The 17,570-nt window shown below is 45.1% G+C and overlaps 1 protein-coding gene across 4 annotated transcripts in view; it reads right to left on the bottom strand.

The window, feature by feature from the left end:
* The window catches only part of Tnr (tenascin R), a 406,965-nt gene that overhangs the window by 46,483 nt on the left and 342,912 nt on the right, over window positions 1-17,570 (bottom strand). For all 4 annotated transcript variants that reach the window (XM_057769771.1, XM_057769770.1, XM_057769768.1 and 1 more), the window contains 2 exons: window positions 16,258-16,527; window positions 10,334-10,519 (listed from right to left, as the gene is read on the bottom strand). In XM_057769771.1, coding sequence (XP_057625754.1) covers window positions 10,334-10,519; window positions 16,258-16,527 — 456 coding nt within the window. The remainder of the gene's footprint in view (window positions 1-10,333; window positions 10,520-16,257; window positions 16,528-17,570) is intronic.

Genomic DNA, 17,570 nt, shown 5'->3' on the forward strand with positions numbered 1-17,570 from the left:
GTGAATTCCCCAGCAAGGTCACTCACTCAGTCCAGGTAACTTAAGCTATGGATCAGTTACAGTTTACAGTGGCTTCAGGTGGACTCAGAGTTTGGAAGAAATTCAGAATTAAAGGGTGTAAGCCTCGTGGGAAATCCTTCGGGAGTTCATTACAAAGGATCACTGACAGGTTCCTGGAGCATCTGGAATTCTCTGGAGTCTTTCTCTCCACTGTTTTACATTCATTTTCAGATCAACTGGTTTGATTGATGTAATAGTTTCCTACGGCTACTGTGACAAATTACCATGATTTAGTAGCTCACAACAATACAAATTAATGATCCTCTAACTCAGGCCTGGAATCTAAGATGGCTCAGCAAGGTTGCATTCCTTCTGGTGGTCCCAAGAGAGGACCCATGTCTTTGCTTTTTCAGCTTCTAGGGGCTACGTGCATTTCTTGTCTTTTGTTTCTTAATTTCCCTTCAAAGCCTGAAGCTTAACATTATCAAGCCCCTTTGGCTCTCTTTGATCTTAACATTCCATTGTCAGAACTACTTTGACTCTGACCTCCCTGCATGTAACTTATAGCAACTGAGATCAGTAAGTTGGACCCACCTAGATAGTGCAGGACCATTTCCCTATTTAAAGATTTTTAATTGCGTGAGCAAAGTCCCTTTCACCACAGAAGGTGACATGGTCACAGATGCCAGGGATTAGGATATGGATACCTTTGGGGACCATTATTCTTCTACTATAACGAGCTTCACATTCACCCTCACTTATTAAGACTTAGATTATAGAAAATGCAGCAATCTTCCATACGTGGGGGCCTCAGTGGTCAGGCTAAATCCTTACAGCAGGCTGGAAGGAGGTCTGGCTTCCTGAGCACTGTGGATTGTAAGACACTCTTGCATTTGTGCAATGCATTTTTACAAGCATGAATGTGCTTGGAGCTTCATCACGATACTGTGAAGGTGGATGGGAAGTCTGCTATCCATCCTAATGAATTACCCGTGGCTGCTGCCGTAAACTGCTACAAACTGGTGACTTAAAACAACAACATATTCTCTCCCAGATCTGGAATCCAAATGTCAGACAACAAGGGACTATGTTCCCTCCTAAGGCTTTAAGAGGTCTTGTCTTGCCTTTTCCTGGCTTCTGGCAGCAATGCTTAGCTTTCTTTCTCTGGCTTGCAAATCCACCACTGCCCTCTCTGCCTCTTCAGTCTGAGATTCCTATGCTTCCTCATTTGGAAAGGACATTGGTCACACTGGATTTGAGTTTAAGACAAATTTATTTTAAACTGATCACATAACCACAGACCCTTTGCCAAATACTGTCATTTCTGTAGCTTCTGGGTGGACGTGGACTTTAAGGAAAACACCATTCAACCTGGTGTAACATTTATTAAAAAAAAAATGAGACATTGAGGCAATGGGAATAAATCTGTGACTGCTTTGAGAAGATTCCCAGATTTCTAGCCTCCAAGTTCAAGGCCTGTGTGCCTTCTCCCATCCTAACTGCATCTGATCCTCTGGGCTATTGTGGCTGCTCTAAGGTAACACAAATTGTTTTTATAGAGAATTCTTTGAGTAACTTCTCCTGAATCAATGGCTTGTTTTAACAAAAGGGAATGCTGTATGGAAATCAGAAGGTCCCACCCTTTAGTTCAGTTCAAACTCTATACAATTACAGCAGACTCTTAGGTAAGGGTCTTATCCAGAAGTCTCCCTTGAAAGAATGCAGTTGGGTCCTTTCTGGGCAGAATTAGAATTAGGCCCCATTTTCCTACCTCAAACCAACTTGTCCCGTCTCTAAAACCCTTACTTGGTTCTCACCTAAGAAGAGGTAAAGTTTGAAGTCTAGAAGGCTTTAGAGTCTGGTGGACATTTGTATTCAGGCCTAGCCACTTTCCACATATATTACGTTGACTACTTAATATCTTTAGGCTTCAGTTTCTGAAGAATGGGGATAATAAGCTTGGCTGTCAGTGGGTCATTGTAGGGATCCAATGAATTTTCTGTGTACTGGTTCTTCCTGTCTATGATTGTTGTCAATATTATTATTACCCAGCACAGAGAAGTATGCTAGGATTTTTTAAAAACTTTTTCTTGTAGGTGGTCTTATTATCAAAAAGTGTCCAGACAGGCACTAATTGGTTTTAGGTACATTTTTTTTTTTTCGTTTGTGGAAGCTCAGACCCTGACTCTGATGTAGATAGATGGATGGATGGATGGATGGATGGATGGATAGATAGATAGATAGATAGATAGATAGATAGATAGATAGATAGATAGATAGATAGATAGATAAATGGCTCATTGAGTCAGATGTTAGTGGGGGTGCTCCCTGGCTGGTCTTATCACCTGCCTCTAGACTGAGTGGGTGATTTTGCCATGCATACAGACCTGTTTAAAACCCACCTTCAGTGCATCAAAATAGCCCACTATCCTCAGAACAGCTTCACTGCCCTCAGTATAATCCACTATCCTCAGAACACCCCTTGTTGGAGGAATCAGGTTACCTTTGGGGGCACAAACTGCTTTTCTCAGGCAACCGTTTGAGACCTTCAATTGCCTATAATGAAGTAGAAATTTTCCAACGTATGCAAAGGGTGACAGATCAAGGGAGTAAGACAGAAATTATACGTTGCCAAACGGATCTAGCTTGTAATGTTTTCATCCCAGTTTCTTATTTATGAAGCTTAAATGAAACGTTCAATAATTTACAGCAGAATTGCCTTCTCCCAGAAAACAGCAGATGTTAAAGCTCGCGTCCCAGGCTTTCTGTCTAGGGGACAGGGAAGTGGGAGTCTCTTACAGGGCTGCGCCTGCTGCTTCCCTTTGATTTTCAGCAGCTTTCTTCCTGCGCTGCGAGTGAATTGTTGCTCTTTGCCTGCAGGTAAAGAACGGTTCTGCTGGAGAAGAAAATGTGTTTCCGAGGCAGATCTGGTGCTCTTTCCGCTCAGCACACAGGGCACTCTGAGGAATTTCTCACTTTAAAGACCCCATTGCTCTCCATCAACGCTCCCTTTATTTTTCCGTCCAACTCTTGCTAGTGAGAGCATAAAAATGGCTCTGTTCCCTTTCTTAACAAAAGCTCAGACAATTCATCCCCCAGGACGTCACTATCCTCTATCCCTTATAGAACTTCCTTTGTTTGGCTTGAGGGTTGACACTTCCCTAAACTCTTTCGCTACGTGCCCATTCTTCTCCGAATCCCCAAAGCACACAGCTCATCCGGTCCTCAAGTATTACCCAGGGTCCCCTTTGTATCAGGCACAAGGCTGTGGATATGAAGTGAGCTGATAAGACATCACCTTGTCCCTTTGAGGGTCAAAAAGCATTTGTACTGGCAAAGTAAATTAATTACTTATTGAGTATTCGTGCTATGCCAAACACTGAGCTGCAAGTAATAGGTGACCTAGAAGAATAAGAAAGATGAGGCTAAAAGAAGGATTTTGAGTGTGTATGAAGAAGACAATTCCAACTGTACCTTTTAGAGAGACTCGGGGATGCTGTTAGGTCCGTGAACAATGGGCTCAGAAAAGTTCATCCCTTGACCACAAAGCTAGTACAGGACAAATAAGGTTTAGAACTTAGTATCTTTCCCTAATTGTCATACACGTTGGCTTTGAGGACTGGTGTGAACAAACCGGAATCTGAGAGTCGTTTATGGCAATACTGTGCACTGTTAAGTAAGAGTGACTTCAGAGAATGGACTGAGCTTGGCTGTAGCAGTCAGAGAGGGGATTTGGGATAGGTCTTGAAATGCAGCTAAGATGAAGAAAGATTGTGGCAAAGAAAGTGGAGTTCTTCTTGTGAGCAGAACTGGCCATGGCCAGCACCAGCGGGTTAGTGAGGGCTGGAAGGCAGCGGGCATGCACCAGTGCTGAGCTGCAAGGATGGCCACAGTGAAGGCAGAATAACTCCCTTGTCTCTGCTAAGGAAACCTATGCTTGCAGCTACTGGTAGGGAACAATGAGTGTGGGGAGGAGGCCTAGGGAGCCGTCTCCTGCCAACAAAACCTAAGGAAGTCACCTGGCATCTGCAGGCGTGATCGGCTTCAAGTGGGCATGATTACAATGGAGCTTTTTCATCTCTAAATACCCGGTCTCTCTCCCACACACCTATGAAACTCAAGGCCACCAAACTGGGAACAAGGGTTTAGTTAGTCCTAGGCCACGGGTTGTTTTCACAGAGAGGGACAAACCATGAACCCTTTCCTTAAGGAGCTTACAGTCATTTTCTTAATTTTGACAGCATATGTCAAAATTACTTATGAAAACAAGACCAGATGCCATGTCCCAGAAAGCAAAATTCCTCGGTCATAGAATTTTGAGGCCGAGTTGTCACAGATGGAGAGAGGTCTGGAGACAGGGGACCTTCTCAGATGTCCTGAAGTCACACCTCACAATGGTCTGCTTTTCAGCCAGGTTAGCTAAATGGAGAGCCAAGCTCCCTGGCACTGCGCTCCCATCTTGGATAAGAAGGGGCTTCTCCAGGGAGTCAGCCTTTCACGGGGATTGCTCTGCCGCTGGGGAATATGGATGAGGTTAAAGCACTAAAAGAGGCAGTAACTCCATCTTGACTTTAAAGCCACATTTAAAAAGAAAGTAATATTAAACAGCTTTCTCTCCGATGGAACTATCTTGTTGCCAGTGAGATTAATGGGGAGTATGTTTCATCACCATAGCGATACCCTATTTCTGCTTTTTATTCTGTAAATAAGTGTTCCCTGTTGAAGGAACCAAAGAAGAAGCAATCATTCTGATCCCTCATCTCCTGGCTACTCTTGCCCTGGACTTCTCACACATGTGAGAGACCTGGTTCTTCAGTTCTATGAGGAGACTTGTGCTTTTGTGTTCCCTGACAGGCCACACTTTTTAAAGGGTGCCTTACCAAAGTGGCCACTTGGGGTCACTATGACCTTGCCCAAAGGAGTCTGAACTTGGTCTTGTCCAGGCCCCTAGACCCTTAGCCCATACCCCTCCCAGTCAAAGTGCCCAAGGACAAGCACTGTTGATGGTGTTTGCACCAACATGGAAGGGAAGTACAGACAAGGTGGAGTGGACACAAATGCCTTGGGCACTGTTGAGTCGACAGCTGTCCTCCCTTTGAAGTCTCAAATCCCTCCATGGGAAATCTCCCCTGAACGGTATATCTGCACATATATCCTGTAGAGCTCACTTTCCCATCTCTGGACCCACATCTGGTCCCCGAGGAAGAATGATGGGTTTGGTAGGTAAGCCTCCATCCAAAGTTCCCCGCCAATAAGAAGCCGTGAAGAAGGCTAGTCATACTGATGAGGCATGCTTGCAGATACTAGCTGTGTGTGTGTGTGCCTGCATGAGTGTGAATACAAATGTGTTAGTATTTGTGTATATAGGTACATATGTAGTATGAGTGTGTATATGGGCCTATATAGTTGTATGTAATTGTGTATGTGAAAGTCTATGAGTGCATATAGTGTATCAATGGTATGTATATATACACAAATGAGTGTGTAATTCTGTGTATTTGTGCAAGAGTATTTAAGTTTGTGTATATATTTATGAGTCAATGTTATTTCATGTGAAAATATGAAAGTGTGATTGTGTGAGTGTATATGTATGCATATAAGCATGGGTGAGTGTTCCTGCATGTGGGTATGAATGCATGGCTATGTGTATTTTTTGGTACATGTGTGGGTACTTGTGTACTTATTTGCATTTGGGTGTACATGATATGTGCGTGTGGGAGTTGAGATGGGCGGTGGCTGTAACTCTGCTCTCTCTACAACTTAGGTTATGGTACAATGTCTATGGGCTCTAGGTTTTCTTTATTGATGGATGTTCTGATTATCAGCTTGCTGATTAAGGATTGAAATACCAGTGCAGAGCATCAGCAGGCTGGCTAGGAAGGACTCGTGAGGAACTGTGGAGACCAGCTCCTTTTACTTTGTCTCCTGGCCAAAGTGTCGGAGGAAAAGAGAGGCTTGGGGAAGATGCGCAGGGGCCAAAAGCCTGTTTCTTTATGACTGAGCATGCTTTTCTGGCCTCTCTGAGAACAGAGCAGAGGAGTCACCTCAGACACAAAGACCAGAGCATGGATTATTATTATTATTAATTTTCCATAGTCTCTAGCAGGAGGGCATTTCTTTGACCTCATCCCAGTCAAGAATGCAGAATCTCCCCCCCTTCTCCTTTTTCCCTTTCCTTCTTCCTTCTTCTCCTTCCTCCACCAGGAGTGGGCTTGTGCGCTCAGTCTTTTCAGAGTGCCAGGGTCTAACCTGGAGAGGCCTTAACAAGCCTGTGAATCTGTTGTACTTTGGAATCCTGTGGAGGAGACTCTAGGCATAAAACATTGACCAAGCAGACACCGTAGAGACTCAAAGACTAAGTCTAAAAGAAACGACCTAGCATCTAAGATTCAGAAGCCACCCAAGCAAGGGAAAAGGAAAAAAAAAAAAAAAAACAAACAAAAAAAAAACACTGCAGATGCATCATATGATATTTCGAAGCAAACTTGTATCCCAGAGGGAATTATCTGGGCATTGCCTCACAGAGAGTAATGAGAGACTGTCTGGGATTCTAGACCTGAGCCTGGGTTCTGTGCTGTAATGAGCAAAGCTCGTGGAAGAGGAATGATAGGTATGGACTTGGTGTAGGCCCTTTAAATGACTCAGAACCCTCAAAGCCAAGAAGGTCCTGGGTTTTAGAGCCAAAGGGTCATGGTAACTCCAGACAAGGGCTTCTGTCAAGAACAGTAAACACAGGTACCGCTGTTTCCTGTGGTAGCAATCACCTGTGAGAATAAAGGAGGCCTAAAGTTGTGCTAGCGAAAGCTCAGACTGCGATGGGTCTAGGGCTGAACTTTGCGGAGAGGCAAACATTAAACTCCAATGGCTAATGCGCAGTCAGTGTGATCCAGGTTCCAAATGCAGCACTTAGACGCAATGGTGCTTGTGGTTTTGTGTAATACCCTTGAGAGCTCTGTGGTAGACATCAGGAAGCTGAACAACAGAAAATATCGGAAAACCTGATCAAAGATGCATGGCCATGGAGCTGTGCACCTCCAGTCTGAATAGGGTGACATCAAAAGCCATGCTCCAAAAGAGTGCTCTATTTCCTCCAATGTGTATGTGTCCATGTGTCCCCAAGCTTCCTGAGGCTCTGACATATAGACTGTGACTCAGTGGGTCAGGCAGAAAAGGCCTCTAACATTCGCTCAGTGACACCTCTGTAGCTGGGGTCAATATCCATTTAGGGCATCACCCTGATCAGGAAGTCATCCTAAATCAGCTAGCAGACCTCAGCATCTCCTTTCCCTCTCGCTATCATTTACTTTCAGTCCCCCTGTTAGCAGCGCTAACTGGAACTCATTAAATTTACGACTCTCTGTAAGAGCCAGAGGGGAAGGAGGACACCAGTGAAACAGGACCTTCTAAACCAACATGATCAAGGCTCCTGGGCCTCAGAGGGACCGAGGCAGCATGCACAGGGCCTGCACGTGTGTGCACCAGGACTCTGGGTAAGCTTTCAGTGTTCTTCTGCAGTTCCTGGTGTGCCAATGAGTGGGTCTCTTGTGCCTTCCTTCTCATGGGTTCTTTTCCTTCTCTTTGTCTCGTCCCACTCCAGTGTGATAAGTTTTGTTTATATCTTATTCTAATTTGTTATATTTTATTATTTAAAAAGAGTAAAAGCATTAAATATATGATTCTCACGATGGCTCAACGGGGTGAGTGGTGTCGCTTACACATAAAGACTAGAAGCCTTAGAAAGGGGTCAGCTGACCCAGGCTCATGGAAAGCAATGAGTCTGGGTCCCAGTCAAATAAGAGGTTTCTGAAGGCCCACACAGGGCATAGAAACTGAGAAATGCCTCTTCAGGGCCCAATTAGGGCAATGAATGAGAAGATACAGTTATTTAGAACTGGGACCAATCATTTTCCCTTCCCCCGTCTCTCCTTCCTGGGCCTGCCTTCCCCCAGATACTTCAGAAAGAGAACAATAAGCCTTGGACTTAGACGTGTACTTGGCTTCCTTATATGACTATAATCCCTCCTTAAATCATGCAGTGGTTTGCATTTATAAATTTCTCAGCAGTGAATTTCCTAAGACAATTATAGGAGATGCATATTATACATACATATACATACATACATACATATGTGTAATATATATATATTATATATATATATAAGCACTACTCAAATACAAAATATCAACCTGTTTGAGCCCATTACTCAATAATAAATCTCCCATGGCCCTACAGGCTTGCAGCACTTAAATTTGGATATTCATTTACATTTTACTTCTGCAGTGGCAGCAGCTGACAGGGAAAGAAGGCCTGTACAGTGGGTTCAGAAGCTGCTCTGAGTCACCAGGTCCCTTGTCCCTTGCTACTTTTGTAAGCTTGTACAAGCTTCCAGAATCTCTGAGCCTTGGCTTTCTCATCTAGACAATGGGAATGCTCATAGCTGCAAATCTGTGGTATGAGACAGGTACCAGTGAACACAAAGTCTTCTCTCTCCACCCCACCATAGTGGGGGTAATAACTACGCTGTGGCTGCTTCTCTATGATTTTACAGGGTAGCTTCTATCCAGACAATTAGCCATCATTTTTATAAAACTGTTACTTGACAAATCACCCTGTAGCTGTAGGCAGAGATGCCGTTTCCTCTTGTATCATTCAGTTTTTTTATTAAAGGATTTTTTTTTTTAAATAAATGCCACCAGTTCTCAGCAAGGCTCTTGTGCCAGCTTGCGGCCCCTTCTGTGCCTAATTCCCTCCTGCTAGTTTGCTTTATCAGCACATTTCCCATCTCCTTGTTGTGTTTCTAATTGTGTATCTGTTTGGAAAAGGTGTTCTTTAATATCTACTTTAACTAGCTTCATTTGGCGAGGAGATCTGGGAGTTCAGCTCAGGAAGAAGAAAGCTTTGATCATCCTGTTCCCGTTTGCTGTTCTCACTCTTGCTGAGCACTCCTGGACTAGTAAGATAGCAAATGCTTTTGTAAGCTAAGACATAAATTAGATAAAGTCTGTGGACCCATGGACAGCCTCTGGACCAAAGCATTTTGTGCAGTTCACTTGTCATATAAAAAGCACATGGCGCACTTCAAGCTCCCACCTTTTGGTGAAGTTTAGCAGGTGTGTTTTCTTAGATGGATGTGTTGTGGCATCAGGAGGAGCCATGACTGGGTCCCATTTCTTCTAAGGTCTGTCCCCAGCTCCCCAGCCCCAGTCATGCATTGTGGTGACCTAGAGTATGGCCTTATCCATATACCATCTTGCCTTCTTTGACATCATGGACAGATTCTTGCCAGTCTGTCTCAGCCTTGACCCCTGTCTGTACATACCTACTCATTGCACTGCCTTGCTTAAAATTCCTTACCCAGCTAGCATGATGCTTTTTACTTATAACTTATCACTCAGGAGGCTGAGGCAGGTGGACCATGGATTAGAGGCCAGCCTAGGCTACAAAGCAACACCCTCAGAAAGCAAGCTAGAAAATGCAAAACTACTTAAAGCCCCTCAATAGTTCCTTATTTTTTTCTACCACAGCTCAAACTCTTTATAGGATATAAAAGGAATGGCCAGGCTCTCACTTTAAGTTTTTGCAGCTTCATTCATTCACTTAGCCATTCATTTATTCAAAAAGTACTGATCTAGGATCCAGTACATGGTAGGTACTGCGCTAAACCATGATTCAACAATGAACAAAACAAATGTGGACTGACTTTTATGGAGCTTTAGGTGCAGGATCAAGGTCAAACGATCCTGCCCAAATGTACCAGAATGGTGCAGAGAGGTGACTGTTTGACCTTGTTCCTCATCAAGTAACGTGTCAATTCTGCTGCTGAAAGAAGCTGGCATGAGCTAAGCAATGATAATGCCCTGGGGCAGGAGGCACAGTGTGTTGTGTTTGCGAAAATGAAGGAAGCAGAGCCATGGGCTAGGAGCACAGAGACCACCAGAACATCAGGAGGAGGTGGCCTGGGGAAAGTAGAGAAAAGCAGGCCAGCCTCGGGGGTTGTTCATCCTGAAGGCATTGCTAGATGCCTCAGATGTATATGTAATATAATGGCATAATAAAAATGTGCTCTGAAAAATTATTCAGTGTTGCTGGGATGAAGAGTAGATTAGATAGAGTTTTTAAAAAAGTAGATTATTGCCACGGTTAAAGCAAGAGAGAACCAAGTTTAGAATGATCGATAGCAGTGCATGCAGGAATATATTTGGTAGATACGTAACATATTAAGTCAGTAGGATTTGTGGGTGGAGTAGATGTGAGATAAATCAGTTGAGGGGAGAGAGCTTTGAGGATACAGAGCCAATAAACATCCCAAGAGACAACAAACATGCTACTCACCCGTGAGGGTGGTCCTGGTAGTTGGACCAATGCCCTTGGGGACCAGCACTTCATGGTACTGCTCACCCGCTAGGGTGCTGTACACAACCTTGTACTCCTGAGCTTCTGCCTCGCTGTTATCCCACTCAAGGTCAAGGCTAGTTGCTGTGCGGGAACCCACTCTCAAATTCTTGGGAGCATCAATCTCTAAAAATAAACAAATATCACCAAATCACATGTAATTCCATACATTTATGGTACAGCTTGAATTCTAACCATCTTTGAGGTGAAAGCCACACCCCGACCCTCTGCCTCATATCTGAATAAAGTCTGAAGATGGCACTTCATCTTTTGGTTCTACCATGACAAGTCCTTGGGTAGAGTATGGGCTTTGCAGTCAGGCCTCAGTGTGAACCAGTTCTGATACCCACAGTAGTAGGACCACAGACAAATCATTCAAGCTCTGAATGACCGTCTCCTGAAAAGGGGGAAACAATCCAAGTTGCCATTTGGGTTATATTACATACTTGATGTGCACAGCATGACACCAGGTACAAAAGTTGGGTGTCTGAGTCTGGGGTAGCTTGTTATCTCTGACGAGCTTCCTGAATCCAATAGTATGGCACCTGAATGTGTCTTCTGGGCTTCCTAGAGTTCCCATGACTATGGGCATTTCCTCCCATAATCTCCAGATTTCTCTCACCCAGGGCTGACCAACTCAACAGGCTCACTACAACTTGTAGTGTAATACAAGGTTGTCTTGAAAGTCTGTCACTTAAAAAGTCCAAGATAGTTCCAGTCCTGGGGACTTGGATATAGCATGGGAATTGCCGTTGCTTGTTCTAAGTAGATTGTATCAATCTGCCACCACCAGGCAAGTAGCCTACCCTATTTGTCCCCATGGAAGAGACTGCATTCCTGTGAAATCAGAGGCTTCTGTTTTCTGATGTAAAGTGGGGTGGGGTGGGGTGGAGAGTCTTGAACACATGGATGTCTTTGCAACTTATTTTCCTGAGAAATTGGCCTTCATTCAATGTGTGCTACCATATGGGATACTATTCATTCTTGATGTCTTGTACGTTATCTCTCCGGGGGTTGGATCGATGGAGGAGCATGGGGGCAGATGCATGGGAGGCAGATCTCATACAGGAAGAAAGATCTGGCAGAGTCCAGGGCCTGAACTGAGTCTGTACTTAACTTTTCTCTTTGCTGGGGCTGACAGAATCAACTTAAGGAAGGAAGAGTTTGTTGTGGTTCACAGTTCTGGGGCGCAGTGTAGCAGACAGCTGGTCCCTTTGTATCCATCTATAACCAGCAAGCAGCAAGGGTGAAGGCTGGACACTGACTCTCAGCTTGCTTTCTCTGTCTGATGCATCCAGAACACCAGTACGAGTCCCACCTCAGTTAACCGGATGTAGAAACTCCTTCATCCACATGCCCAGAAGTGCGTCTCCTAGGTGGTTCTAAACCCTGTCAAGTTGAGTATTAACCATCGCAGAGGTAAAGATAGCTAATCAAGTAAAGGTGGGGACCTATGCCTATACTTGGAAAATATTTTCAAGATTTCCTCTTTTCATAGGGCAGAGAGAACAATCGAACGGCCATGGACCTGTACTCTATGGGAAGAGGACAGTGTTTTATCAGAAAGGAATGGGTGTTTCTGACCTCGGTAATTACAAAAGAGTTCATTGATAGAAAGAGGACTTGGACAGTGAGTCTCAAAACTTGGCTGAGATAAAAGCAATGTTCTCTGGGTCAGAGAGAAAGAACAGCTGGAGGACATCCATGTAGATGGGGACTTAGCAGGTCTCTGAAACATGTCAGCTAAGACAGATGGCTAATGGAGCCTTTCTGGAGGGCCTTGGGTCTGTGAACTCTAGCACTGGCCTGTCTAGTCTCGATAATATTAGTTAGATCAGATTTTTCTTTGTTTAAAACCTTCTCTTGCTCAATGCTAAATGCTCCTTTAATTGCAAGTGTGGGGGTCTAACTGGGTACTGAGTGAGCAGACCATTTTAAACATTTCTATTCTTTATTATTCTTGAGACACATCACCTTGCATTCCAAGGCCTTTGAACCAGCTGCTTTGATTGCCTGGAATGTTCTGTAGCTCTTACATGACTTAAGTCATGTAGTTCTTAGTGAGAATACCACTTTCTCTAAGAGGTAGACCTCATCCATTGGAGCTCTCCTTCTGCCTTATCTATTTCACCCTCTATCTCAGAACTCATGGCTGAAATGATCTCTCATGTTCCTTTTCCCTGTGCCACCCAGTTCTCCCCACTGGGGGACCATTCGTGTGAAATAGGCTCTTATCTGTCCACAGCTTTGGTGCTTAGAGCAGTGACTGTGGGCCTCGGAGATGTTAAAAAAGTACATGGTAAGTAATTGAAACATGTTTCATCCACTTTTCAATCTTTTCATTCCCTCCAAGCCTTTAGAAATGACTTGTTAAATATTTTAGCTGCGGCCTGGAGCGAGGGGGTGCAGGAAACAGAGCAGCTGTGAGACAGACAGCCTTGCAGAAGCAGGAACTCTCTGCCGTCTATAACTAGTGTCTTGACTGAAGCGCTTCCATGCTGAACTTTGAAGTAACTTGCTGGAGAATCCCAGGAGTCACCAGTGAGGAGGGAGGAGAATGAAGCTCTGGCTTGGATGTTTGTTATCCGAGGCTGCCACACATGGCGGCCCAAGCTGGGGTCTGAGTAGGAAAGCAATGTCTGGAATCTTGAGATGCAGGTGCTGGCAGGGTGGCTTCCCTCTGAGAGCTGGGAGGGAGTCTGTTACATTTCTCTCAGCATCTTGTGAGTTTCCTGGCCATCTTGGGTATCTACCGACTTATTTCTACCTTAATTTTCTTATGGCATTCTCCCGGTAATTGCCATCTCGGTCCTGCTTCCCCACTTTGGTAAGGACACAGTTGTTGGATTAGAGCCCATCCCAATGCCTTCCCCACAACTAGCCCATCAGCAAGGACCCTAGTTCCACATTCGGAAAACATACGGGGGAAGGGGGAGGAGTCAGGGCCTTAGTATCTTTTCAACCCATGAGAGCACTAAGCCTAAGTGAGGGTCATTCAGATCAGAGGCACTGGTGACTAAGGGCTCTTTGAGGACTCTGCTCAGAGTGAAGTCCTCCATTGTAAGGGAAACTGTCCCCAAAGTCTCTTTGAGGCCGCTGAAGTAGGAGGGGACTCCAGGTTTCCTAGTCTGGCTCCCTTCTAACTACCGGCCTCTGTGTGCTTCCGCCATGGTCTCTGCTTTCAGAGCAGCTCTACGACCCAGACTAACTTCCTACTCACCATGCAGGAAGCAAATCTCAGTCTTAATTGCCTGTGCAATTAGTGCACTCCTAGTGTCGAAGCCATCACCTGGAAAAACACTTTACTTAATTTGAATTTAAGCAGAATTCTGAAACGACTGAGGGCCCCACCGTGAGGTTCTGCATACCCTTTCATCATTCAACTGACATCTGCCAACTCTGGACTTGGAGAATCTGTCTGCAAAGCCCTTTGTCTCTTACCATCCCCGCTTCCCCCTCCCCTCTAGGAGCCTAAGAGAGCAGACTTGGGTCTGAGGCACAGGCTGAAGGCTGCATGGAGAAGCAGCCACCTAACAGCTGCCAATCCACCAGGCAACCTGCAGCTCCTGCTGCAGTGAACAGAAATGCAGGGGGAGCTCTCTCCAAGGAGGCAGGATGTAATTGTCTTGATTGGAATTTTCCCGGGCCGGCAGCCAGCGCTGCTCCATCTTGCCGACCTGAGCATAAAGAATTCACTTTTCATCATGCTGCCTGAGAGGCCCCTCCTCTTTTCTTGCCTCTTCAAACTCCTTATCAGAGCAGAGCACAAAGAAACCACTTTCAAATACAAACTATCTTGAAATTAAGAGAAGAATGCTGAACATACATGGCCCAGCACAAATACCACCAGCCTGAGCAAGTCATGCTGCCTGTGTGGTGTGTGTGTGTGTGCGCGCGCGCGCGTGCGTGCATGGACGTGCACACATTGGAGGTTGGCCGCAAATTTTCAGACCAAAAATGGATATTACAGGACCATCTTTCCTCATGCTCTTACATAAACATTCTTGCCTAGGTGGGGGAGAAAGGAAGAGAAACGAGAACAATTTGATTGTCTTTTCTAAGAAGTACACTTAGTCTTTGGAAATCTCAGGATAGGTTTACTAAAGCAGCCCACTGGCTATTCCCCAGGCAAGGAAGTGGAGTCTGCACCAAGGATTGACAGAAGAACTTAGAGTGGCTGGCAGACTTTAGCCTGCCTCCTGGAGCTTGCCAGAGTCCACACATTTCTAAAGGGAAATTTACCAGTGCACTTGCTTGCTTCTATAGAGGAGCCCATTGTGAGACTCTTGGATGTGCTCTCTTACTGGGGAAAGTGGGCTTAAGTGGCGAGTTGTGAAGCAAAGCCTGGGCACTGAGAGTCCACTCCCCTCTCTCGTGGTACAGGCTGCCATAGCGGTCAACTGCTCCCTATTTCTTCATAGTCTGAATTCTAACCTAAGTAGTCCAGGACGTCCCCACTGGCGGTCTAGCACAATCTTCCCCAGTAATTCAATTTGTTCACTTCTCAAATCTGTCTACCTGTAACACTGATCCATCTGCTATACTTGAGGTCATATTTTAGGGGAGCATATATCTTACTGTTGTTGATCAATAATTCAAAGTCTAGGTAGAGAAGGTGTGCTAATTGTTGCATGTTCTTGGAGTCTTTGACTCTCTCCATCTTGTAGCAGACTCTCAAGCTCCAACCCATGGTGGGACACGGAGATTCATGTTTCTTCAGAAGTCAATGGTTCTGAGATCTTCCATGTGTTAGCAGTTTTCTTTGATCCTTGGGACAACTTGGAGCTAGCAGAAGCATTCTTTGACATGTAACCTCCCCAAGGAAGAGAGCCAAGACCAAAATTCTAGATTAACAGGGACTCAGACTTTGTCCTGTGATCAGGCCCTTGCCAGGAAGCCTGACCTTGGAGTGGGGCCTGTTGTTCTTACCCACGGACTGGTCAGGCTGCGGGACTCCAAGTCAGGAAGTGAGTCACTCTGAGGCCTGGCTTCTCTGACTATTGCTAAGTTTGAGGAAGTTCTCTTGTGGGCATTATTGCAAGATTGGAAAAAAGTATAATGGGTTTAGCTCAGTTTCCTATCCATGGCTGTGTCTATGGCCTGTCTTCTACTAATTAGCCTTGTTGTTAGAGGTTACACATGGCAGCATGACTCAGGGACCTCAGTTGGAAGGTTTGCTGGTGGCTATGCAAGTTGTGCTTTGCACAAGACTGAGGTGTCTTCGATGTAATGACGTCACTTCAGGCTTAGAGAATTTCTAGTTTCCAGTAAATGGCAGTGAAGTGTCTTAAGAAAGAGATACCTTGGCCGGGCGGTGGTGGCGCACGTCTTTAATCCCAGCACTTGGGAGGCAGAGGCAGGTGGATCTCTGAGTTCGAGACCAGCCTGGTCTATAAGAGCTAGTTCCAGGATAGGCTCCAAAACCACAGAGAAACCCTGTCTTGAAAAACCAGAAAAAAAAAGAAAGAAAGAAAGAAAGAAAGAAAGAAAGAAAGAAAGAAAGAAAGAGATACCTTCTCTGAACTCTCACAGATTTGTCATTTCGGCCAATAACATGGATATTCAAATGTCTTTGGGATAAGCGTAATACTTCTGAAAGGAAGGGAGTTATATTAAGTCACAGGTCTGGCTAGCAGAGTTAGGTTGAGAACCCAGTTCTCCTTACTTGAGGGGGGAACGCTATTTTTCTTAATGTTGGAATAGCAATACCAGCAGGAGCCCCTAAGACCTCTAATTTATTTCTTGTAGCCTCTGTATAAACAGCGTTGCCTAGCACCATTTCATTTTTCTTTAATGTTCTCTGGCCTGATAGCATCATCGTGTTGCCTCCCACCCCTGCCTTCTTCCCCCCCAGTCTCACTCACCTGTTGTAAATTGGGTACTTGTGGCATCGCTTTCATTGGTTCCTCGGACTGCACTGACTGAGACCTCATAGCGAGAGCCAGGTCTAAGGGCTTGCACTGAGTACTGGCTTAGGGGAGGCTGCAGCCGGAAGGTCGTCTTCCCGCCTTCTCCACCCACTAAGCCATATTTCAAGAGAATGAAGTCGACTTTGGCTCGAGGTGGGGTCCACTCTACAAAGGCCACAGTGTCAGAGACATCTCGAACCAGGATCTGCGTGGGCCCATCAATGACTGCATGAGAAATAGAACACAATGTTGATTCAGAAGTAAGCATTCTTTGGCATCTGTTTACCCCTTTACCTAATATACTAGCTTGTTCAATGGGATGGGTTTCCTTGCCCCATTGTACTGATATGGGAGAATAGTGGGTATTTGCTCAGTCTATGATCTTGGGCTATCTGGCATGACAGAAGTAGTGTTTCTTGTCTGCCAATGTGACCTTTTATAAGGAAGGAGGGAGAGGGTCATGTTCTTCTTGGGTGGTAATGACTGAGTCAGACTGTATGTGATTGGTTCCTAGCTATCCAAGGACTATGCAACTGGATTTACCAGATCCTGTGTTCATGAGTGTATTTCCCCCTTTCATATCTTAATAAATCCTTGATACCCCTTAAACAGATTCATGTGGATTTCTCTTAATGAGTGGCACCCAACATGGGGCTCAAACCCACAACCTTGAGATTAAGAGTCTCATGCTCTATTGACTGAGCTAGCAGTGCACTTTGTTTAAGGCATATCAAGAATTTGTTAAGATATGAAAGGGGGGAATACACTCACAGAATACAGGATATGGTAAATCCAGTTGCAGAGTCTTTGGAAAGGGAGAACTGATCACCTGTTGATTCAGGCAGCCTGACTCAGTCTTCACCACCCAAGAGAGAGCAGGGCCCTCTCCCTCCTTCCTTATAAGAGAGTACTGGCAGACAAGAAGCACCACCTCTATCAGGCCAGATAGCTCAAGGTCATGGGCAGAGTGAATTACAATGTGTGTGTGTGTGTGTGTGTGTGGGGGGGGGTTATAGAAAGAAGAAGTCTCCTCCTTGAGCAAACATTTGCTGACACTGAGGACAATGATAATCAGCTTTCCCTGGGGACTTGGTCTCTTTCTCCATTCAGTGACTATAAGTTTCTAGTGCTGGCATTTCCCAATCTGGGCAGGGGAAGGTGACCTATTTCTTTCAGAGGTAATGACACAAGAGGAGAGAAGCAACTTCTGCCCGTTGCCCAGCTCTTACCTTCACTGAACCCAGAGGAAAACTCAATGAGATAATGGA

The sequence above is a fragment of the Chionomys nivalis genome, chromosome 5 (genome assembly GCF_950005125.1).
Source record: "Chionomys nivalis chromosome 5, mChiNiv1.1, whole genome shotgun sequence".
NCBI lineage: Eukaryota > Metazoa > Chordata > Mammalia > Rodentia > Cricetidae > Chionomys > Chionomys nivalis.